General features: G+C 35.5%; 1 protein-coding gene across 5 annotated transcripts in view; it reads left to right on the forward strand.

The window, feature by feature from the left end:
* LOC123871265 (synaptotagmin-7) overlaps positions 1–25,969 on the forward strand; it is a 425,136-nt gene that overhangs the window by 168,472 nt on the left and 230,695 nt on the right. The window contains exons 2-3 of one of the 5 annotated variants that reach the window (XM_045914964.1): positions 17,273–17,474; positions 17,688–17,805. The exons of the other annotated variants lie outside the window; for them this stretch is intronic. Of the exons in view, the coding sequence (XP_045770920.1) occupies position 17,474; positions 17,688–17,805 (119 nt within the window). The 5' untranslated portion in view covers positions 17,273–17,473. The remainder of the gene's footprint in view (positions 1–17,272; positions 17,475–17,687; positions 17,806–25,969) is intronic. 5 annotated transcript variants of the gene reach the window in all.

Genomic DNA, 25,969 nt, shown 5'->3' on the forward strand with positions numbered 1-25,969 from the left:
GTGCAACGGGTGGGGTTTAAACCGCCGACCTTTCGGAATTGAGTCCGCATCTCAACGTTGAGCTATCGAGACTTAAAGTTGTTGAAGGAAAACATCGTGAGATAACCTCAGTTTTCCATAATGTTCTTAATGGAGAGTGAAGTTTGCTAATCTGTACTGGGCCAGTGTGATGGACTATGGCTTAAACGCTTCTCGTTCTGACAGGAGAGCTTTTCTCGGTACTGAGATAACGATGGATTGATGATAATAATTGACGTGCCTGTCAGTCATTTTCTCTTTTTGTAAATATAATGAATGAATGAATTCATGAATGGATATAGTTTTACTGTACACTAAATAGCATTACATAACTTCAGCACCAATCGTTCAAAAAGAGGGGTGTTATAAGTTTGACGTGTGTATCTGTGTATCTGTCTGTGGCATCGTAGCTCCTAAACTAATGAACCGATTTTAATTAAGTTTATTTGTTTGAAAGGTGGCTTGATCGAGAGTGTTCTTAGCTCTAATTTGAGAAAGTCGGTTCAGCCGTTTGAAAGTTATCAGCTCTTTTCTAGTTATTGTAACCTTCACTTGTCGGGGGTGTTATAAATTTAATAATATAAAGTAGTGATCCACTCTAGCTTTGTAAAGATTAATAGTAAAGAATATAATCCTATGTCCGGCATCAAATCCAGGAAAACTTTATCGCAAAGCAATATGGGTTTGATTGGCACTTAACTGATATTCGGAGTGTTATCATGACATGATATGAATGTGATATATCAGGAGTGTTCAGTTGACAGTGAACGAGTGCGCTTTTGATAAAGAGCTTTGTGGTCGATCTGTTTATTGGTCAATAGGGACCGACGCATGGATCATGGATGTTATTGGATGAGTATTTCAGGTTTATGAAACTTTGTGGTTATTAAGATTGGTCACTTCTCTAACCATGGAACAATGAGTCAACTCAGCTTATCCATACTATTATTATAAACGCGAAAGTGTGTCTGTCTGTCTGTCTGTTTGCTAGCTTTTCACGTCCCATCCGTTTAACCCTTTTGATTAAAGGTACGAGATAGCTTGCATCCTAGGTAAGGACAAACTCTACTAATTATGCCGGAAATCAAAGAGTTCCAACGGGATTTGTAAAAACCTAAGTTCACGCGGACGAAGTCACAGGCATCATCTAGTTACAAATTTTTTTTTTTACTACTTCACTGTCAACATACTTTTCTGACTGACTGAAAAAACTGAAACTAAAATGGCCATTCTAAATTTGTTTTTTATTGTAACTTTTATTTGTACATGGGTTTTTTATGCCTGACAATAAAAACTATTATTAATGTTATGCTATGCTTTCTTAATGCTTCCTATGAAATAGGGCATCACTAGATTCAGTTCTTTGAATATATAGGATATGATACGAATGTGATATATCAGAGAAGTATCAGAGTGTTCTGTTGACACTGAACGAGTGAGCCTTTGATAAAGAGCTTTGATATCGAGCGACTGTTTATTGGTCAATGGGGACCAAAGCGAGCGGTTGGATCGTGGATGTTATTGAATGAGCATTTCGGGTTTTATGAAAACACTTTGATTACTAAGATCGGGGAACGTTCTAACTGTATTCTTTTAAAAACTATACTTACATTACATCAACAGCTTACATGAAATTTTCAAACCAAGCGATAGGCGGGACGATAAAAAATATAAATTCATGCGGACGAATTCACGGGGAAAATTAGTCGTATATTGTAAAAGGAATTGTCTATTTTTAAATTCTAATAACGTTATTTTCCCGGTGTCAAGATGTAACCTTCTAATTTTAAGAGCCAAGCTTACTGGAGCCGATGGCAAAATTATTATTAACTTGTTGCCTTTGATCCAAAAGTGTGAAGACCTACTTGAAATTTTTCGAAGAATTACGTAATTAGTATTTTTATCTAAAAGTTAGTAAAAGGTAAGACAGTTGAGCAAAGTTCAAGAAAAGTTTTAGGTAAGGTGCAGAAAATTAAAAAAAAAAATTGGCAGTCAGCGCCAATGTCGGGGACTGCCAACGGAAGTGAATAACATTGGGTTTTTTATTGGATTTCAAATTATGTAATTTAAAAAATATATAAAAAATGAAATAAATTCAAGATTGTTATTTGCGGATTTTTTTTTTTAAAATGAGATGTAATTACATATTCACAAATACTATAAATGTTTCTGAAATAAATTAACTATAAACAATTGTCCACCATTAATTCTTTCCAACTTTTTTAGAGATGATGAATTTGATGAAGAGAGATGATGAGCCGATTTTGATGAATGAGATGTCAATCGATTTGTCGTAAAGATCCGAGTGACATAGGCTATATTTTATACGAAAAAAATTATCTAACGGATGTTACATGAAAAAAGTGGGAGTCTCCAAAAATTTTTTTTTGTATTGTATCGAGTGGGGAGTCAAATGAAAGAGGAAAGAATTCTGAGTTCATAAATATAAATATACTACAACATTAAAATATACCAAGAGACAGACAAACAATTTTACTATAATATTTCAGCGTTTATTAAGACGATCGCAGTCGGGTTTTAGTTTTCAACTTTATCTTGTTAACGACAAAGCATTGCGAAAGTCTCGTGAGAGATTGTCGTATTGATTTCGCTCAGCCTCCTCTTTTAAATGGGGAGAGTAAGGTGTATTAATATAGCCATTACATTTTCTCTTCCCTTTTTATTTTCAATATCAGCAGCTGTCTAAAAGAATTTTCATTGAAATATCCGTTGAACATCCGGGAAATAGCGACAGTGACGGTCTACCTTTATCATCGTTTAAAGACTACATTTTATGTTTTATTTCATTTCCTTCATTGATTCTGAATAACATCATTGAATGGAAATATAAAAAATAACACGGTTTTTTAACCCACATCAAAAATGAAGAGAATTCAACTCAACTACTCTACTGTACGAAATAGATGTCACGTTTTTTCGATGTCTATACATAACTTCTTATTTTCTTGAGTCTACTGATCTCAAATGTTGAAAATTGTAAAAGTTAGAGTAATAGATCTCCCTATAATTATGACTACATGAAATATGTAAAAGGAAAAGGTGACTGACTGACTGAATGATTGTCTGACTGACTGATCTAGCTAACTACTGGATGAATCGGGCTAAAATTAGGCATGCAGATAGCTATTATGACAGACATTCGCTAATAAAGGAATTTTGAAAAACCTCTGAGGGGGTAAAATAGGGCTGCAATATTTGTGTAGTCCACGCCGACGAGGCTAGTGAAATATGTATATAAATTCATTTAATTTAACGATATAGTTAGTAGAAAGACCTATATCTTTCTCCTTGCTTGGATTCATCCTTCCAATGATCGGACTCAACCAATAAATCATTTATGCGGTGTTAAATAGAGTGTAAAGGAATTTTCACTAAAATATCTGTTAGATTCGGTAAAATTGGAAAATTCACCCCGTCACGACAGCCCAGCGAGCTGGAAAATAGATGAGTTATTCTGTTGAAAAATTGTATTTTATTAACACCCGACCCAAAAAGAGGGGTTTAATAAGTTTGACGTGTGTATCTGTCTGTGGCATCGTAGCTCCTCAACTAATGAAACGGTTTTAATGTTTTTTTGTTTGAAAAGTGGCTTGATCGAGAGTGTTCTTAGCAATAATCTAAGAAAATCGGTTCAGCCGTTTGAAAGTTATCACTTATCAGCTCTTTTCTAGTTACTGTAACCTTCACTTGTCGGGGGTGTTATAAATTTTTAATTAACACTTGTTTTAAATGAACAGTCTAAAATAGCAATTTATAAAATTGTTTAACTGTTGGTGAGTGGTGTCTATTTTGGGAAATAGAATGAGTGTTGCTGGTTGTAGTTGACAGAATTATTATTTGTTCAGGCTAAAAGGAATTTTCTGAAACATTTTTGTGTATAAGATTAGTTAAAGTGTAATAATTTTTGTGTACTAGCCATCGCCCCGACTTCGCACGGTTAGCTTATTACAATCTTCGTAGGGATCTCTATTGTTTTGGAAAATAAACTATGTATATTCACAGGATTTTGAAGCCTGAGTATTTAAGTTAAACAAGTGTAAATTAAAAATTTATAACACCCCCGACGATCCAAAGTATTTGAGTTTTCCAAAACATCATTTTCAAATAAATAATTATGTATTTAAGCAACGTCCATCTTGACAGCTTGACATTTGTCTTTTGACATAATATTATGAACCTAACGGTTATCTAACCTTCTTTTCTACAAGAAAACTAGAAAAGAGCTGATAACTCTTAAACGGCTGAACCAATTTTTTTAGATTATAGCTAAGAACACTCTCGATCAAGCCACCTTTCAAACAAAAAAAAACTAAATTAAAATCGGTTCATTCGTTTAGGTGCTACGATGCCACAGACATATACACAGATACACAGACACACAGATACACACGTCAAACTTATAACACCCCTCTTTTTGGGTCGGGGGTTAAAAACGTGATATCGTAGGTTATCGTAGGTAGTTGTTGGTATCATTGTCATATTATCGTAATTCACGTAAAGTATTACTATAAAACATATTATTCACCATCGCAGCACCGCATATCATCGACATATTATTGTTGCGTCCAATCTCGCTAGTGCCCGATTATAAGATGAGACCAGAAACTGCCGTTTATATCATTTTAAAAAAAATTACGAATGTATGGAAAGCCCGGCTTCTTTTTTGCGAATAAGATCTCTTTACGTGTAAAAAACATTTCAATTATCCAGTTAATCATTTCCATCTCTTATTATTGATTCAATATTGAAAGATAAAAGCTCAAAGAATTTGTAGTATATTACATAATATGTTATTTTTATAATAATGTATCCCACTTTCTATTACGTGAACAAAATAAGAACATGATATGATGTGAAAACAGTTTTCTCTTATATCTAATATATGGTATTAAGGTAAATCTGAGCATTGTATGGCACAAGAAGACCTTTTGTAAATGAAAGGATTTCAGCTTAAATAAGGGTCTTAGGTGTCTCTTTTTGTAGACTACTTTTTCTTATTAGAAAGCTTAAGACATATTCTACTCATACCCTTCCATATTATGGTCCGTGAATACCCTCGTGTAAACCTTTAGGATTACTTCAGACTGAACAGCAAATACCACGAGCCATTATCTCCGGATATTTAAAGGTAGTTTATTCGTAGCGAGCTCCATACAAACGCGAGCTACGTTTGAATTGTTATCAGTTGAATATTCTATCAAAATCAATATTTATGGACATGTTATAGAAATTAATTATGGAATATCTAACGTTTATAATGCCTAGAATGATGAGTTCGTTATAATATACGTAAATATGGATCATCTAACAGTTTACGGTCATAATATCTAGTATTGTACCGGCTTTTAATAAAAACGTTTCGTTCCCCAGCCTCGCAAGATAAGCATGTGCAAGTTGCATTTTAAAGAACTGCATACACTTTATTTTTAGTCCGCATACAACGACCGTGTAATATAAAAATGAAACAAAAGAAAGTGGGAAATCCTGCATTTCAGTTTTGTAAACTTACACGTGGAATTTTTGCATTTCGTTGGACTATTTCGCAGTTTGTATAACATACAGTTCTTAAATTGAACTTGTGCGGAGCTTATATTATGTGAGACTTGTGAAAAAGGCAGCGTTGCGGGACGCTTTGAACTGCTATAATATGAAATGCCTTTCGGGCTTCCGTTTTCCCCATTAGCTATATTGGTACCTTTAAAAGAAGAGTGATTTGGCACCTTCTAGGTAGGCGCGATCCATCTTAGGCTACATCACCACCTACTGTTAGGTGTGATTATTCTGCAAGTGTACCTACTTATACCTAGTATTACAGCGAGTCAATGTCTGCAAGTTTTTTTTTAAGTAAAACTCTACTCAATATCACCGACTTTTACAAGTTTCATTATCAGTGAACACGTCTTATAAACCGTTCAAACTAAAGGAAATATAAAATGTATTTTGAAAAATTTTAGGATGAAATTGGGAGCAGCAGTAATTGTGGACTCTGATTTTTTCCCAACTGTATGTTTTCTGAACTACGAACTTTTATTGACTTTGTGTGCACGAGATAACCGAGTTAAGCTTCTAATTTTTTTTTCGTGCAATGGACGATTCTTTTATTTTATTGGGCTGACTAAAAGTTCGATTTTAAAACTTAAGCTTTTAAGCTTAAGCGAGAGTTTCGTTCACATTCTGGTAAGTTGATAAGTTAGCGGAAAGATAAGTGATTAATCCACTTATTTTTAACCTCCGACCCAAAAATACGGGTGTTATAAGTTTGACGTGTGTATCTGTCTGTGACATCGTAGCTCCTAAACTAATGAACCGATTTTAGTATAGTTTTTTTTTTGTTTGAAAGGTGGCTTGATCGAGAGTGTTCTTAGCTATAACCCAAGAAAATCAGTTCAGCCGTTTGAAAGTTATATCAGCTCTTTTCTAGTTACTGTAACCTTCACTTGTCGGGGGTGTTATAAATTTTTAATTTACACTTGTGTATGGTGTTATTACATTCTACTTTACAAATTAATTACTGTTAAGACTTCGACCTGCTATTAGAAGGAAATCCGGGGTTCTATTAATTCAGTAACTTATCTCTTACCTTGTTGTGTGTGTATGTGTGTGTGTGTGTGATTGTTAATCTTTCACGCAAAAGGTACTAAACGGATTTGGCTGAAATTTGGAATGGGATAGATTATACCTACCTTGGATTAATACATACTTTTTATTCCGTAAAAACTTATGTTTCGCGCGGGATTTTTGAAACATATATCCACGCAGACAAAGTCGCGGACATCATGTTGTGTCTTAATAATTCAAACAATTTTCACTTGTACAATTTTGGTTGTTTTGGCATAATGGCTCTCGACCTTTGCCTTTTAGCTCTCTATTGTGTTCTAAAAAAACATTTCCTGTTGCTAAGTTGGAAACATAGTGTGTTGTGTGCAAGATCGAAATGCTTTGATTTGAATAAAATTGTTCCATTTTATCGAAGTTAATCAACTGTTTTTATAAGATTATCCAAAAAATGGAGTGTAACGTTTTCAGGTTGCTATAATACAATATTTATGTACTATGTATGTATGTATGTATGTATGTATGTATGTATGTATGTATGTATGTATGTATGTATGTATTTATGTATGTATGTATGTATGTGAGTGTGTTTATTCCGCCATAGCTTTTAAATGCTTGAACAGATTTATATAGTTGGGCTATCGTTAGAAGCTTTACACCTTCCCAAGTTACACTAAATATTTTGAAAAAAAATATGCTTGCTGTATGGCGCCATTTTCAAATATAATGATTTTTACTTTTTGAGCAACTCATGCAGGTGGAGTTTTTGATTCTCTATATAATCACCGTTATGGTTATTTGTTCAAAGATTTAATATTTTCAAAACCATCCATGTTATCACGTACCCATTTTTCAAATATCGACAAAATTCAACGACAAAATCCGTACATTCGTTTCAAGAAAAGAAGAAATTGCAGGATTCACTGTCCCAAGTTTTACAGTCGTTTCTAGTCGTAACATTTTGTTGAGATAGGTCTATATTGCGAATGAAGTTTTTACTTTGGAAATAGCTATCGGTTTCAAAAGCAACGGGTACAAAGGGATTAAAATCAGCTTATCTTTGTAAGGATAGATTTATAGCTACGCGGTTGTTTCTTTTACATAAATTATTATTTTTCTTGTAACTTCATAGTTGTTGCTGTTGCATTATTTATCACTCTATTTTCCAATCAATATAACCATCAGGCAATAACAAACACGTAGCCGTTTATTAAACTTCGAATAACGGTATAAGTAATTATTAAATGAACGCGTTTTACCATCTAATAAAACGCTTATTGATTTACTTATTACTTAACAATTGTAGATCGATGCCTTATACGAAGCTCAGCTTTAAATTTCGTCTGGCGATCTTTGAAGCAATGAATACAAGTGTAAATCAAAAATTTATAACACCCCCGACAAGTGAAGGTTACAGTAACTAGAAAAGAGCTGATAACTTTCAAATGGCTGAACCCTTTTTCTTGGATTATAGCTAAGAACACTCTCGATCAAGCCACCTTTCAAACAAAAAAAACTAAATTAAAATCTATTCATTAGTTTAGGAGCTACGATGCCACAGACAGATTCACAGATACACACGTCAAACTTATAACACCCCTCTTTTTGGGTCGGGAGTTAAAAATGACGAGCGCAGCCACTACATTTTTTTTTTTTTTTTGAGTACATTGAGTACGCTCTCTCCACTCCCCACAGGTGGAGTTAGAAAGAGAGAGTGATGATAGAGTTACATGTGAAAATATAGTGCCTATTTCAATTTATTAAGCTTCGAATAAGGTAAGTAAATTAATAAGCGTTTTATTGATAGGTAAAATGCGTTCAATAAAAAGCTGTTAAAAGTTGTACATTTTCGCAACTGCTATTTCAATGAATGCACATCAATAAGACAAATTCACGGAGCTATTAGTCCCCCGACAACAATAACAAAATCAATTAAAATCAAATAAACACAGAATACTTCGTATGCCGTAATATATAAAAGCCGGTTTTTAAAAAAATATATCACGAACGTGCCTGAATTTCTTCTATTGTTCGATACCGGATGAAATAAGTGACAAATAAATCTGTGAAGTGAAGGCTTTATAATAAACGGTTTACAAAGCTAGAACGGCCTAGTATGAGTTGAAATTCATGAGCCAAAGAAGAAAATATTCGAAGGTTACTCTACTCTTCTGAGTAATTAAATGGTCCACGCCTTCGTTCGCGTGATTTGTGTTGAAAATCCCGTGGGATCTCTTACATTTTCTGAGACTAAAATTAGCCTACGTCCTTCCCCGGAAGGTCAGCCATCTTCGTGTAAAATTACGTCAACATATGTTAAACGGTAAATCATGAAAAGCTAGCGGACCAATAGACAGACACACACTTTTATACACACTATAGACGCGTATTTATAATATTCGGAAGAATGGATAAGGCGTGAAGTTTAAATAAATTTTTCAGCGCCCGACTACACTATCTACGGGTCTGTGGCCTGTGCGCGGATACTGAAAGACTTTTGGATATTCTAGTATAACTCCACTTTTACTCGTACTTTTAGACACACACATGCACACACTCACACACACTCACACACCCACATATCCACACACTTGCGTATAAATGCGTTGTATTTGGGACATACACAGTGCAATTAGATATCCGATCAGCTTTAAGTTTTAAGTATTTTTTACCCCCGACCCAAAAAGAGGGGTGTTATAAGTTTGACGTGTGTACCTGTGTATCAGTGTATCTATCTGTAGCATCGTAGCTCCTAAAGTAATGAACCGATTTTAATTTAGTTTTTTTTTTTTTGTTTGAAAGCTGGCTTGATCGAGAGTGTTCTTAGCTATAACCCAAGAAAATCGGTTCAGCCGTTTGAAAGTTATCAGCTCTTTTTAACCGACTTCCAAAAAAGGAGGAGGTTCTCAATTCGTCGGGATCTTTTTTTTTTTTTTTTTTATTTTTTATGTATGTTCCCCGATTACTCAAAGACCCCTGGACCGATTTGGAAAATTTTTTTTTTGTTTGAAAGGGTATACTGTGCAGGTGGTCCCATATAAATTTGGTGAAGATCTGATGAATATCTTCGGAGATGGAGAACAGAACTATACAATTATACAATTTGTTACATATAAACATGATATCTAAAACAAGAATATTTTGAAAAAACAAAAGATATTTGTATGATTAAAATTATATTATTGAAGATCTACTGTCCCTAAAATAGGTGGAAACCTGTGTCTCAGGCAACAGTGCTCTCCTTTAATAATAATTTAAACATAAAATACGTTAGAAAAATGATATTTAATCATGTTAAACCAGAACTTTCAGCATTTTTTCAGTATCAACGTAGGTTTGTTTGAGTAGCCATTCCTTAACTCGTTTTTTACATTCGTTTCTATTCAGTGGATAAATCTTAATAATTTTATTAATTTTATTGTACAGTCTAGAGCTAATGATGTAGTACTGTCTCCCAGCAAGTGCAGTTTTATGTCTTTCTGTTCGAAAAATTACATCAGGGGGCACGGTAGTGCCCCCGCCAAGACGAGCCAAACGGCGGCCGGGGCGCTACGTACCTTTTTCTCGAAGTGTTTCGCCGTATTTTCGACCCGTCATAACTTCGGTCTGAATGACGTTAGAAAGCTGAAATTTTCAATATAAGGTGTCCTCAGCAAATTTACAAAATATACCAAGTTTCAAATATCTAGCTTTTATAGTTACAGATTTATTGATACCTAAAATACGCCGATTTCGTCCCTCACTGATGATCATCAAAACCTCTACTCAAAACCTCTAAGGTACTTCCCGAAGTCCTAGAAGACTGAAATTTGGTATGTAGACTAGAAATTGCATACAAACTACAGGAAAATTAAGAAATTGGAAATTGCCCCCCCTCTACGCCTCTTATGAGAAAAGCAAATCTGTAAATTCTGTCGCTAGAATGCTGATATTTTCAGAATAAGATGTCCTTGGGCAAATTTATTAAACGCATTGAGTATCAATTGTCTAGCTTTTATAGTTTCAGATTTATTGACAGTCAAAACTTCTAGTCTGTAATTCTAGGGTACTTCCCGAAGTCCTAGAAGACTGAAATTTGGTATGTAGACTAGAAATTGCATACAAACTACAGGAAAATTAAGAAATTGGAAATTTCCCCCCCTCTACGCCTCTTATGGGGGAAGCAAATCTGTAAATTCTGTCGCTAGAATGCTGATATTTTCAGGATAAGATGTCCTTGGCAGATTTATTAAACGCATTGACTATCAATTGTCTAACTTTTATAGTTTCAGATTTATTGACAGTCAAAACTTCTAGTCACAAATTCTAGGGTACTTTCTGAAGTCCTAGAAGACTGAAATTTGGCATTAAGCAGGAATTTCAAGAATTATGAACAACAGATAAATTAAGAAATCGGGTCCCCCTTCATCCCCTCCTATATGAGATGCATATCTGTAAAATCTGTTACTCGAATACTAAAGTTTTCAAGATAAGATGTCCGTGGCAGATTTATCAAACGTACCAAGTATCTGTGTTTCCTGAAGTCCTAAAAGACTGAAGTTTGGTATATCTGCTTCAAAATTGAGTTGCAAGATTCCACCCGAACAAACATATTTACATACGAGTACATTGCAAGTTGAATAAAAGCTTTTAAAAAAAGAGGTAACGATAGAGAGTGGGCCATGAAAATGATGTACCTACAAGAAATAGATCCAAAAAAAATCTAGGGCACCTGCCAAAAAGAAATGAAATCCCATCAAAAACATTTCATGTAAAAAAATAGCCAAGACTCACAAGTTCATAATGTTTTCACTGTTAAAAAGTTATGAGATCTCTAGTAGAGCCAAGCCCCTAGCTGAGCTTAGATTTGTGCTGGCCATGGGAGCTATCCCAAGTCCAAAGTATATAGCTTTTAAATGTTCTTGACTATATGACATTTATAACAATAAATAACAAATCACTCTACTTACAAGCTCTGATTCTACAAACCCTATATCTTGGTAAAAAAGTACGGCTTGGCCGTTTACAATTCGTGGATTTTTTATCTGAAATAACATTTAAGCCCGGAATAGCTTCTGCGACCATAACGAAGTACAATACAAATTAGTAGTTGTCGAACAAACTATTCCTTATGGCCTTAAAATATGTTATGTCATGTATTAGTTTTACGAACATTAAACGGCCAAGCCGTCCTTTTTTACCAAGATGTAGGGTTTGTAGAATCAGAGCTTGTAAGTAGAGTGATTTGTTATTTATTGTTATAAATGTCATATAGTCAAGAACATTTAAAAGCTATATACTTTGGACTTGGGATAGCTCCCATGGCCAGCACAAATCTAAGCTCAGCTAGGGGCTTGGCTCTACTAGAGATCTCATAACTTTTTAACAGTGAAAGCATTATGAACTTGTGAGTCTTGGCTATTCTTTTACATGATCCATTCTTCTCTTTACCAAATTTTTATCATAATTAGCAGAATTATGTTTGCGTATAATAATGTGCAATAAGTATAGTTGGCGGACTGTTAGAACTTTGCAGTCTTTATATAGTTCTGTTGTTGGAAACCTGAAAGGTTTTTTAGTCATTACTTTCAAAATCGATCTCTGTGCTCTTTCTAGCTGTAGCATCGCAGTTTTGTTGCTCCCTCCCCAGACCGATATGCAGTACTTCAGTAATGGATAAACTCCTCAATGGATAGGAGCAAATTGCTCGCGATCAGTGTAATAGCTTAGTAAACAGTAGGGTTTTAACTGGGCACAGCATATTATAGTACAGTAGGGCCACTAAAAATTGTGAAATAAAAAATTTTCAAAAGAAAAATAAAACCGACTTCAAAAACGACAAACACTAAAAAGTAAAAAATAACTTTTGTTTAGCTACACGTGTAATGCACCTAGGTATGAAGTCGGGCGAGCTTCACTCTTGGATTTCTAATTTTGTTTTAATATGCTCGCTCGACTTCATACCTAGGTGCATTACACGTGTAGCTAAACAAAAGTTATTTTTTAACCGACTTCCAAAAAAGGAGGAGGTTCTCAATTCGTCGGGATCTTTTTTTTTTTTATGTATGTTCCCCGATTACTCAAAGACCCCTGGACCGATTTGGAAAATTTTTTTTTTTGTTTGAAAGGGTATACTGTGCAGGTGGTCCCATATAAATTTGGTGAAGATCTGATGAATATCTTCGGAGATGGAGAACAGAACTCCTCAATGGATAGGAGCAAATTGCTCGCGATCAGTGTAATAGCTTAGTAAACAGTAGGGTTTTAACTGGGCACAGCATATTATAGTACAGTAGGGCCACTAAAAATTGTGAAATAAAAAAATTTCAAAAGAAAAATAAAACCGACTTCAAAAACGACAAACACTAAAAAGTAAAAAATAACTTTTGTATAGCTACACGTGTAATGCACCTAGGTATGAAGTCGGGCGAGCTTCACTCTTGGATTTCTAATTTTGTTTTAATATGCTCGCTCGACTTCAACCTAGGTGCATTACACGTGTAGCTAAACAAAAGTTATTTTTTACTTTTTAGTGTTTGTCGTTTTTGAAGTCGGTTTTATTTTTCTTTTTTTACTTTTTAGTGTTTTCTAGTTACTGTAACCTTCACTTGTCGGGGGTGTATTTAATTTTTATCCATGTTTTCAGACAAATCTACGAATATCCGACGGTATAATTTATATCAGCCCAGTATTCTATTTATAATTTCATGAATCATAATCCTCAGTGACTTGGCATGTTTTTTCCATACATACTTCATTATATTTTTTTATGTTAATGAAGTTATCCTCATTTTTGGCCGCGTCGGGCCGTGTCACTGCCAAACGGCTTTTATGAAATAAAAATGTTATATGGCTATACGTTTTTATGTTTTTACCCTTTCACGGCGCATATTTCGCCGGGTCGCATCGTATCTCAAATATTTGTCTGTAATCTGTTATACCTACTATGTGGGTCATCCTTATGTAGGTATACCTACCTACATTGGTACTCATTCTGGTGGTAACTTTTCTTCTCTTTATTAAGCATTCGCATCTTTTTCTTAAGGCACGCTTACACGGGTTATTGAAATTCCTCAATTTCAGGCAATTTAGTCAATTATGACGTCACGACCACGTGAAGCAATTTACAGCAATACCCGAAAATTTCAGCAATTTTATGCAAATTAATTGCTCCAAATTGCTCTACTTATTGATTCAGATTGATGCGTATTACCGAGCAACAATTGCTTAAAAAATTACCCATGCAAACGAAACATTACCAAATGTAATAAGATACAGATCATCATGACTTTAGGTGCTAGTGACATAGTGAACGTAGGGTTTGTAAAGTAACACTAAAATTGAAAGTTTAATTTAAAATTCATTTTTCGCCTTTTTTATCGATATTAAAAAAATATGAAAATACTCTAAAAGTTTAGAGAAAACCATCAGAATCGACGCTTGTATTGTTTCATAGAGACGGCATTTTAAATACTTAGACGCTAAAAAATAAAAGAAATTGTAGTGATCAAATCTATAGATAGATCACATCAAGGATCACATAGAACTAATTATATTAGTGACTAATATTTATAAAGGCGAAACTTTGTGTGTATGTATGTGTGTATGTTTGTTACTCTTTCACGCAAAAACTACTGAACGGATTTGGCTGAAATTCAGAATGGGGATAGATTATATCCTGGATTAACAAATAGGCTACTTTTATTCTGGGAAATCAAAGATATGGGATTTCGAAAAACATAAATCCAAGCGGACGAAATCGCGGTAGTAAGTAAATCTCAAATAACTACATCAATATACAGTATACACACTTGAAATTCCATGATGCTACCTAGAAAATTTACATTTTAAGATTCATCTTTCACAGCGTTTTACAGCGAAAATTTATACAAAAATATAGTGTGATAGGGGATTGAGACATGAAATACTGCATCGTATATTTTCGCGATCAATTTTATGAGCTCGATGATACCGTTGGAAGGCGTCTCATAGCACGCTTCTTCTCTGTAATATATTATGTCTTATGACAGTGGTGATAGCTTAGTGGTTAAAACGTCGGCCTCCTGTTCGGGAGGTGGGGGTTCGATCCCAGCCACCTCTAACCTTTCGGAGTCGTGTGCATTTTGAGCAATTAAATATCACTTACTTTAAGGGTGAAAGAAAACATAGTGACAAGTGTAAATTAAAAATTTATAACACCTCCAACACACTAATGAAGGTACACTAAGGTACAGTAACTAGAAAAGAGCTGATAACTTTCAAACGGCTGAACCGATTTTCTTGGATTATTGCTAAGAACACTCTCGATCAAGCCACCTTTCAAACAAAAAAAAAAAACTAAATTAAAATCGGTTCACTAGTTTAAGAGCTACGATGCCACAGACAGATACACAGATACACACGTAAAACTTATAACACCCCTCTTTTTGGGTCGTGGGTTAATAAAACCAGCATGCTTGAGAGTTCTCCATAATGCTCTCATAAGGTTTGTCAAGAAATCAGCCAAACCACACTGGGCTAGCAACGAGGTGGACTATGGCCTAAACCCTTCTGATTCTGAGATAACCTGTTCTCAGTAGAGGGCTGGTATGATGTATAAAGGGCAATGTACGCATTGAGCCCAATAGCGCTTTGACAACATTCCCACAAGGTTCCAACGTTGGCCGACTTGGCAATTTTTGTGTATTTCCATATTATAAGCATTAGGATCTAGGATCTAGGGTCTCAAATTAAGATCACACTAATATTATAAAGGCGAAAGTTTGTATGTGTATGTGTGTGTGTGTGTGTGTGTGTGTATGTTTGTTACTCCTTCACGCAAAAACTACTGGACGGATTTGGCTGAAATTCGGAATGGAGATAGATAATATCCTGGATTAGCACATAGGCTACTTTTTACCCGGAAAACTAAAGAGTTCCCACGGGATTTCGAAAAACCTAAATTCACGCGGACGAAGTCGCGGGCGTCAGCTAGTTGAAAATAAATGTTTTTTTTTTTCCGGGCAAACTTGCTACACCTTAAGCTGCATCATCAATCATCACTTGCCAGTAGGTTTGAGCAGCCAAGTACTAGTCCATAAATAAAATAGCGTACTTTAGCGCAGATCGACATAATCGTTCTACGGTACAGGAATCAACTGGAAAAATGACCAAGTGGTCAAGAAATCTATTCAAATTATACAATGCAAAATCACGCTAAGTATTGTGTAAATAAATTACTAAGATTGTGTAATATAATTATCTATATGCACAAATTGTTGATATACTACATCGTAGTGGCATTACTTTTTCTTATTGTACATGTAAATAGGCAGAGGAATTCAACATAGCTAGATAGTCAAATGTTGCTATATTTGACGCTAGGTAACCTATAAATAGCCTACTTTTCTTCGATTTCACGTTAGTTCATAGCCTAATATTTCTCATATCGTTGATTCAGTATCAACCCGAGAGTTCCCTTATTCTAGTTTACTTTGATCTCAATCTTTGGCAGAATTTTCTATCTGTCATAAGCGCTATGGTACCTCTAGGCGGGTTGAGACTTCACCGTGGTACTTGAAGTATTTTAGCGATCATTTTTATAAGCGGTACGATAACATCTTGCGTCAAACATCGCTCGCTCCGATAACATTTCTCATATATTACGTGATAAGATAGAAAAGTGCTTCGAATATCATATCATCATGTATCGTGTCTAGCTAAACTTGTACCTTGTCCTTATGTATTTGTGAAAATATCCTGTAATAAGTGTATAACCTATTCGAAATGTCAGGGGTTCGATCCCGGGTACGCACCTATAACTTTTCAGAGTTATGTGATTATAAAGCGCACTTGGCGAGTCCGACTTAGGGCAATTTAAATATGGCCATGCTGTAGAATTTTTTTTTTGCTAGAAATGACCTCCTCTATCTCCCTATTTCGTTTGATCCACGACTTTTTGACCACCCTGTATAAGGTTATTATTATACTTATTATAACCTTATTTCATTATCATCATCATCATATATCATATCACATAATCATATTCATATATTCATATCATATCTTAAAGTATAATATTATAAAGGCGAAAGTTTATGTGTATGTGTGTGTGTGTGTGTGTATGTTTGGTATTCCTTCACGCAAAAACTGCTAGAGGGATTGGGCTGAAATTTAGAAAGGAGATAGATTATACCCTGGATTAGCACATAGGCTACTTTTTATCCCGGAAAATCAAAGAGTTCCCACGGGATTTTTAAAAAACCGCGAACGAAGTCGTGGGCATCAGCTAGTTTCATCATACAAAAGCATACAATTAAGTAGGTACATTCAGCTTCGTCGGCTTGCACGGAGGATTTGTAAGAATTACTTTGCGTGGATTATCCTTGTGGAGAGACAGCTGGGTCTTATTTATTATGCACAGACCGCAAATGTATTATGTATGTCGGTGTGAGTTGTAACATACGAACAGCCAATTGGTATAAAGTAACAAATGTGACTTGTCATATTACGTCGCATGCGATATAGTAGGTATGTTTTCAAGACATTTTCCTAATCCCACTTATATCCTATTTTCTACAACCTGCCCCTCTAGTACTATATTCTTTACTTCAGAAATATTTCAAGCACTTTTAGAAGGTTTAGAGGAAATTTTCATTCAAAATTGTTATAGAAATATTTAGTGTTTGAAAAAAGGAATTCATAAAAAATGTTTTTCTAGGTTCAGAAAACGAACTGCAGCCTGTACGTCTTTTAATTGTTGACTGATTTATAAAAAAAAGAATAACATCGATAAACTGTGATACCGGAAGCAAAGAGAGAAAAAGTGTCTTTTGTTTTAACTGTTATTTGTTACGAGTATATTCGCGGGTTGTTTGTTGCGAATTAAAAAAATAATCGATGTTGTGTCGATATTTGAAAGAGTAAGTTTCGTAGTGCGTAGATCGCGTAGTGTTTTAGTTTACGAAATAAAACGCGTTTGTTTTTCATGAAAATTGTAGCGGTCGTTTAGTGACAATTTTAGTGGCTAGTTAGCTTTTTTTCTTTTTTTGAGGAAAATATCGCGATTATTTTCTGACTTTTTAACCGAGTAGTTTCTTTTAAAGTAAATTTTTTGTGGTTTTTCTGTGACATAGTGTCTCAAGAGTCGACGATGACGAAGAACTTTTTGACCGTCACCAATATAGTCAATGAGGGGATTAAAAGCACCAAGATCTCCCAGCTTGGACTCTCCAAGTACTTGTCGCAGTCACTGTAAGTAGTAATTCTAACCATCTATTACCTATATTTTTATCTGCTAATTACAGTTTTGACTTATCGAGCCGTAATCATTGATAGTAATAGGTCTATGGTCGTAATAGTCTATATATAGATAGACTGGTAGGGCGCAGGTAAGTTTTTAAAATGTCTACAATATATATAGAAATTTTGAAAAACTGAGTCTGCAAACCAATTATTAAAAAACGATAATATGTAGACTCTACATTAGATATTTTTTAATAGTTTGGTCGTCATATATTTGATATGGATCTATAGATTCCACCATCTTGATTTTTCTGCTCTTTAGACCACGTCCTGATCATTTTTTAAGTACCAAAAACCACTCTTCCATCTTTTATACTTTATGACTTAGACACCTACGTACCTAAAGCCGCCCTTTTGAATCCATCATTTCGGATTATTTCGGCTCACTGCCAATTGGATGAAGTTTCGAGTATTGTTTGTTTCCGGGATGCAAGCTACCTCTGTACCAAATTTCATGTAAATCGGTTAAACAGATTGGCTTTTAAGAATCCGTTGGGAACTCTTTGATTTTCCGGGATAAAAAGTTTCATTAAAATCGGTTCAACTTTTGGGCCATGAAAAGCAAGCAGACAGACAGACACACACATTACATTTGGTACTTGCATTACAATGAGAATTGAGATGCTCTTATTTTTGGCTAATTACGAAGAAAATGCACGGTGTTTCCGTTCAATTTTTTTTAACACAACGTAGGTCGTTAGGGATTTGGAGCATATTTTTATGTCGGGCATGTCGTGAGCTGCATAACAATGACGTCACGGAATATTAGATACATCAAGCTTCATGAATTTTAGAACTGCTTCCACCCACACGACCAATCTCTTGAAATGCTTGTATAGTTAGCAAATTTGGTGAATAGTAGAAACTTGTTGACTCTGGCAGGTTGCCATACTATTGGCAACAGTGAACGTGCCTGCTCATACTTGGCATTGTTTATGGGAGAAGTTTTAGCCCGTTGGTTTGGTCGTGAAAAGTAATAGAGGAAACTCTTAACCAAATATATGAGTAAACAAGATTAACTTCACACACTAAAACCAGACAACTAGCTAAGTACTGTATGTTCTTAAGCTTAGTTATTCAATCCATACTAATCCATATCAATACTAATATTATGAATGCGAAAGTGTGTCTGTCTGTCTGTCTGCTAGATTTTCATGGCCCAATTAATTTTAATGAAAGGTACAAAGTTAGTAAAGCCTACATCTCGGGACGGACATAGACTACTTTTTATCCAGAAAATCAAAGAGTTCCCACGGGATTCTCAAAGGGCCACCCGTTTAACCGATTTTGATGAAGTTTGTTAAGTACAAAAGTATCTTGCGTCCCGGAAATTATCATAGGCAATTTTTTGTCCCAGAAAATCAAAGAGTTCCCACGGCATTTCTAAAAACTTAAATCCACGCGGACGAAGTCGCGGGCATCATTCAGTATTTACCTATATAAAAAGTCCTGACTCATCAACACCCAGCTTAAAACCTAGAAAGCTGAAATTTTGCATAGATGTTTTCTTTATAATGTAGATAAGGTATAATGGAATTCCTACGGGATATGGTATTCCATATCCAGAATTTATATTTTCGACGAGTGAAACCGCGGGTGGTTACTAGTATGAAAACAGAAGTTTTTCTGCCTGTTCGTTCGGTGTCCTGCTTAGGTACCATTAACGGGTATTATAAGTAGTGTACGAATCGAATATCAAAGGCATAAGTAGTAGGTTACCTAGATATAATAATATTATGCAGTAGTAGGTACATAGGAGTTATGACATGATATTATGCAATATTTTAATTCTCTGACACACGAGGATCACGTAGGGCAAAGTTCTCATTTTGAATAAGAATAGGTTGAAGTATGTGACTAAAATGCTCGAATTTATACTTTACTAGCTGATGCCCGCGACTTCGTTCGCGTGGATGTGGGTTTTTTAAAATTCCCGTGGGAACTCTTTGAATTTCCGGGATAAAAAGTAGCCTATGTGCTAATCCAGGGTATAATCTATCTCCATTCTAAATTTCTGCCCAATCCGTCCAGTAGTTTTTGCGTGAAGGAGTAACATACATACACACACACACACATATACAAATTTTCTCCTTTATAATATTAGTGTGATGTGATGTACCTACTTAGTCATTTTGCAAATGATTATGTTCTAGATATTTGTAGGTACAGTCAGTTAGTACAGACTTACTGTACAAATATTACTTAGTAAGTGCACTTGTTTTACATAATAGGCATTTGGTGAATAATCGGTACATACTGGTATGTGGTGACACCCTTAACCACGCGTCATCACACTATAATATTATAAAGGCGAAAGTTTGTATGTGTGTGTGTGTGTGTGTGTGTATGTGTGTGTGTATGTTTGTTACTCCTTCACGCAAAAACTACTGGACGGATTTGGCTGAAATTTGGAATGCAGGTAGATAATATCCTGGATTAGCACATAGGCTACTTTTTATCCCGGAAAATCAAAGAGTTCCCACGGGATTTCGAAAAACCTAAATCCACGCAAGCGAAGTCGCGGGCATCGGCTAGTCTTCCATAATTCATAACTTATGGACCCGCAACGTCTGCTAAAGTCCTCTCTTTGAATAACAAATGATCTACGTAGTTAAATTGTTCTGTCTTTATTTATGCAAATAAGTTAGACAAAGATGGCGGTCTGCCTTGCGAAATAAAGTTTAATAAGATTTATAATAGAAGTGTGCTTAAGATTTTTATGGGTGTGTTATCTCATGGGAGAAAGGATAGTTAAGAAATCTTAGCAACAAGATAGAAATGACAGAATTTACTTATCTTGACATTTGATATACTTGTGCCTACAGTAACTCCAGCCGACCTGAGCTGATATTGATTCATCATTTTGTAGAGAGTTGGTAGAGACGAGGCCACTCTTTTGATAGCTCTGCTAAATATGATATTAATATTCATGACTGTTGTATCCTAGCTCGCGTACGTGCTACATTTATTTCTAGATAATATTATGCAAAGAGTTCAGCATGCTCGGAGCAATTTTAAGCAAGTCCCTTCAGTGGTGTTACTGCTAAAGTTTAATAGAAATAGAAAGAAAAGGGTTCCGTACGCCCAAATTAAAATACCGAACCCATATAATCATATAAGCAGATAAAGTCGCGGGTATCATCTAGTATTAATGTGCAAGTATGCTGTCTGGCTGTCTGTTTTTCTATCTGTTACAGTCAATTTGTTCCAAATCTACTGAACCGAATGTTTGGTACACATCATAATATTATTATTATGAATTGCTTAGACCCAAACACGGGCGGGTAATGTAAATAAATGAATTTTGAATAGGTATGGAGGTCACTTTTTTAAATTAGAAAATAAGATAAAGTTTTACAAACTGTACCCACCGTGTAAAATGTAAAATAGCTTGTTATGGTGGTCTTAAATAGCCTTATATTATTTTAGAAAATATATGAAAATTGACCACCCCACCCCTCCCTTTGAACAAACTACTGAACTAACAATTTTGAAAAAAAATACAAATATACAGATTACAGGAATACCCATTATTTATGGTCTTAAGATAACATGGTAAATCATTCAATATCGAGCGTAGAAACTAGAAATTCATCATACGGAACCCTCTCTACGCGAATTTAACTCGCACTTGTCCAGTTTTTTATTATATAAATATAATATTTAAACTGAAGAATCAGAGTCAAAAGCGTTTGAAATACACAGGTATGTGAATGGGAAATGATGGAGGCAAACTTTATTTTTAAAGTGTTTTGTCAACATTTGGACAGCGCGTCAATCGAACCTAGAACTCTTCTGGAAACATTGGGTTTAAATTTACTTTGCGCGAAAAGTTTATCCTACTATGAGCTTCGCATATGCTCGTACAAAAGAAGTAAGAAAATGAGACATCTTTTGTAAGATTTTTATAAAGGGGCTGGTATTCTCAGATGCAACTATGTAGTTGCCGTTTCTAACCATACAGGTATGAATTTCTCGCTGTATCTTAAATTTTCTTTTGTTGCCGGGCTACCAGTTGTTAGCAATATTAAAAGCAAGATGCTCTTTTTGTTTCACGAAATTGTGCCGCCATTATGGTGCTTAGAATTTAGAAGTTGGTAGAGCTTCGGATTCAAGTTTCACTGAAACATAAAAAAAACCGGCCAAGTGCGAGTCAGACTCGCGCACTGAGGGTTCCGCACTCGGGAGACAGACAGACAGACAACAAAGTGATCCTATAAGGGTTCCGGTTTTTCTTTTGAGGTACGGAACCCTAAAACCACCAGTATGTATGCTGATTGCTGATTTTCTATTTTTTTCTTCCTTGAAAAGTAGAAGACAAACAATAAACGCAGACACAATTGTCTGTGTTTATTGTTTAGTGTTGTTAGATTTCTGTTAAAATATTCGGTTTCAAAGTTACGCGGTCTTAAAAATTTTCATACAAATCTTTGAGCCCCTGTAATTTTAAAACTAAATATTTTTAGAAAAATCATAAACACCACAGACACAGATATTAGTTTCTAGAATATGTCTGCAAAATTTCATGGACTTTGGTTGCTTAGTATTCAAATGAAATTGGAACTACGATTGTATGAAACGAGTGACGGAGAGAGCCCTGTTAAGTGGTTTCAGTTGTCCAATAGGTAAAAATTTGAAATGGGTCCCGGAACCATCTAGAAAATTCAAGAAGCGATTGTAATATTTTACGTAAATTACCTATTACAAAACAAGGATTTGTTAGTACTACTTGTATATAAGAAGTTGATGGGTTTAAACCGTTAGGCAATTTCAGTAGTAGAATTCCGATTGGTAGCAATTTTATGTCGCGAATTCGAAATGGCGCCCGGAATCGTCGAGTGGCACTTACCTCTTGAAATTCAAGTCGCGTTTGTAATGTTTTATGTAAATTATCCCATTACAAAACAAAGATTTGTTAGTACTACTTGTATGAAAAGTTGTGTTGTGAAATAAGATCGAATCTAGCTTTTATTTTATTCTAAAAACAAATCGGGTGCATTAAAGGAATATGTCCCGACTTTTATTTAAATAAAATCATACCAAATAGCAAATGCAGCATAAGTTAATACTTAAATGAATAATAATATAATCAATCATGTATCGCTTTTACCATTCAAAATTAGATCGAGCCCCTTATGCCCAAAATAAGTTGTGCACCCGTGTTATAGGCATCAGTGCTCGCAGGTGGAAGGTGGAGTTCGCCTAGAAAATGCCTATTTACTCTTCTTTTAAAGGTCCCAATATTGTAAATTGTTATCCTTGTATTTGACGGAAATCAAATTATACATCATATTGCATTATCCAGTACCCCGTTTCTATAAGATATCCAATATTAACGCCTGCATCCAAGCCGACAGCTTTTGAAGTTAGCACATTTCCAATATCGCAAATAATCCACTGAGACTGCAAAGTTTGGGGCGTGTCAAAGTTTGCTATTAATTGTAAACAGTGGGAAGTCTCGTGGAGATCCTCTTTGTAATACACGATGGAGATACGATTAAGATACGATATTCAGAGACTAAAATCCGTTTAGGTGCGAGTTGGAGTCGCACACAAAGGATTCCTTAAAGATATGTACAATATGTACTTTTTATGTATTTTTAATTTGCATGGCGGCCATTTTGAAATTTGCCATCTTGGTTTTTATAATTTGACGTTATACTGGCAATAGAAATACTCATACTGTGAAACTTTCATCTCTCTACTTATGTATTACGGTTCAGACAGACAGACGAACAGTGGAGGCTTCGTAATAAAGTCCCGTTGGCACCCTTCCGAAACGGAAACCTACGGAGATGCACCTCCTCCTAACCTGCACTGTGGTCTAAATTTAATAACCACCTCTCTTTCTATCGCGTTACTTTTATCTCTCTCACACACATTTAAGATAAGACTTATACGAATCCATTCGAAGGGACGCGCCTCCGTAGGTGTACTTATAGGTACTTCTCGGATTACGACGAACTACGGCGATCATTGAAAGTTGATCGAACAGTGTAAACAATGAGTGACTGGCATAGTTCCAAGTCGTATGTAGGGCGATACGTGGGACAAAGGGCGTCATTAGCGCGTCATACGAAATGCGAGGTAGAAAATCCGACATGATGGCAATACTGTCTTTTTGCTCCGAACAATAAATGCTTGCCGGTGGTTTCACTTTTTTTTTAGTACCCATTTTGGTAATGAGAATGCAAGATTGTACGGAACCATAAAACAATCTTTCAACTCGCACGGCATTGTGGCGTTTTAAATTTTAATATACGTCTCTCTTTCCATCGCGTATCTCTTATTTCTCTCTCTCATCTTACGAGCCCTCGAAGAGACGCGCAACCGTAGGCATATTTCTCGGGTTACGGTGAACTACATGGCAATCGTAGAATTTGGTCGAATAGTGTAAACAATGAGTGACTGGCACAGCTCCAAGTCATATGTAGGGCGATACGTGGGACAAAGGGCGCTATTAGCGCGTCATACGAAATGCGAGGTGGAAAATCCGACATGATGGCGACACTGTCTTTTTGCTCCGAACAATACACGTGCTTGCTGGTGGTTTCACTTTGTTTTGCTACCCATTTTCGTAATGAGAATGCAAGATTGTGTGGATTGGAGAGACTTATTGGTACTTTAGTATTTTAGTCATCTGTTGCAACGTAGAATCACTTTCGTAGGTAGATAGGAGGTCCAATTCAACCAATCAAAGGACATTCGTTGTCGATTGCGATTATGATTAATACGTTTTTCTTAGACAATCGGGGGCCCAAGGGTCTTATCACTAAGTGGTAAGTAGTTCATTCTAGTAAAATATAAGAACAATCGACCCAGCGTCAAAATCAAAGTAACTATGGGTTGCCAAGTCAAAGATTACAATGAACGAGAATGAAAAATTTAAATTTCCTATCTGCTGCGTGGCCAGCGGTTCCAAAAGTAAATTAAAAGAAACAAAAAAAGAGATAAAAGAGCCGTTTGAACAATGAGCGTGGAGCAATTTTCATTTATTAAAAACTGGAGCTCCGTAATGGCTGTTAAATGTTCTATAATATACCTATATCTACATTCTACACACGCCATATATTATGATATTATGTCGAAGGTTACATTCCTCTGATTTTCTTTGATTCTCTATGTATAATCGGTAAAAAATAAGTTTTCTTTTTTGGAAGGGGAAAAATCGGTTAAGTGCGAGTCAGACTGGCACACGAAGGGTTCCGTTATCCGTATCAGCGTACAAGAAATAACACATTTCATTTTTTTTAATTGTCATGGCGGCATTATGTTTTTTTTTTATACAGGATGTTTGGTAATTAGTATATAATGACGACACGTAGCCATGCTACTTTGATCTGATAAATACAATGCTGAAGTATTGTGACGAAATAAAATTACAAAAAGTTCCACACAAAATTTTAATTTTTTTATGTCAAAGTTATCATGACTCTAACGTGCCCGAACTCACTGAGATCGTTGGCTCCGCCTATTTACACATGGCCAAAGATCTCCCGGATGGGAAATCCCGGGTTCGAATCCCGGCAAGGGTTTGGAATTTCATAATTTCTAAATTTCTGGTTTGATCTCGTGGGAGGCTTCGGCCATGGCTAGCCTACCGGCAAAGCCGTGCCGCCGAGCGATTTAGCGTTCCGGTCCGAAGCCGTGTAGACTGCATCACAACTTACCACCAGGTGAGATTACAGTCAAGGGCTGACTTGTATCTGAATAAAAAATGCTAACCGCTAAGCCACAGCATAGCCAGCGGTTCCTAAAGTAAATTATAAAATACAAAAAAAAAAAAGATAAAAGCAACGCTTGAACAATGGGCGCGGAGTAATTTTCATTTATTAAAAACAGCCGCGCTGAGCCTGCTGTCAGTAAAATGTTTCGAGCACTTTGTATAATAAACTACAGGCCCATGTTCAAAAATGGATGGGTCATATGAACCACCAGGTGACGTATACAGGACGATATAAGAGCATAAAATAATAAGATTCAGCACTATGCCGTCACTTGTAAGCTGTCCAACAGAGTGCTGGTGAGAATTCAAAAGTGCAGGTAGAGTGAGTACATTTTGGTCATATATTTTTGTACGGCATTTTTACCATCGATAGATCCATGAAAAATA

Source organism: Maniola jurtina, chromosome 13 (genome assembly GCF_905333055.1).
Source record: "Maniola jurtina chromosome 13, ilManJurt1.1, whole genome shotgun sequence".
Taxonomy (NCBI): domain Eukaryota; kingdom Metazoa; phylum Arthropoda; class Insecta; order Lepidoptera; family Nymphalidae; genus Maniola; species Maniola jurtina.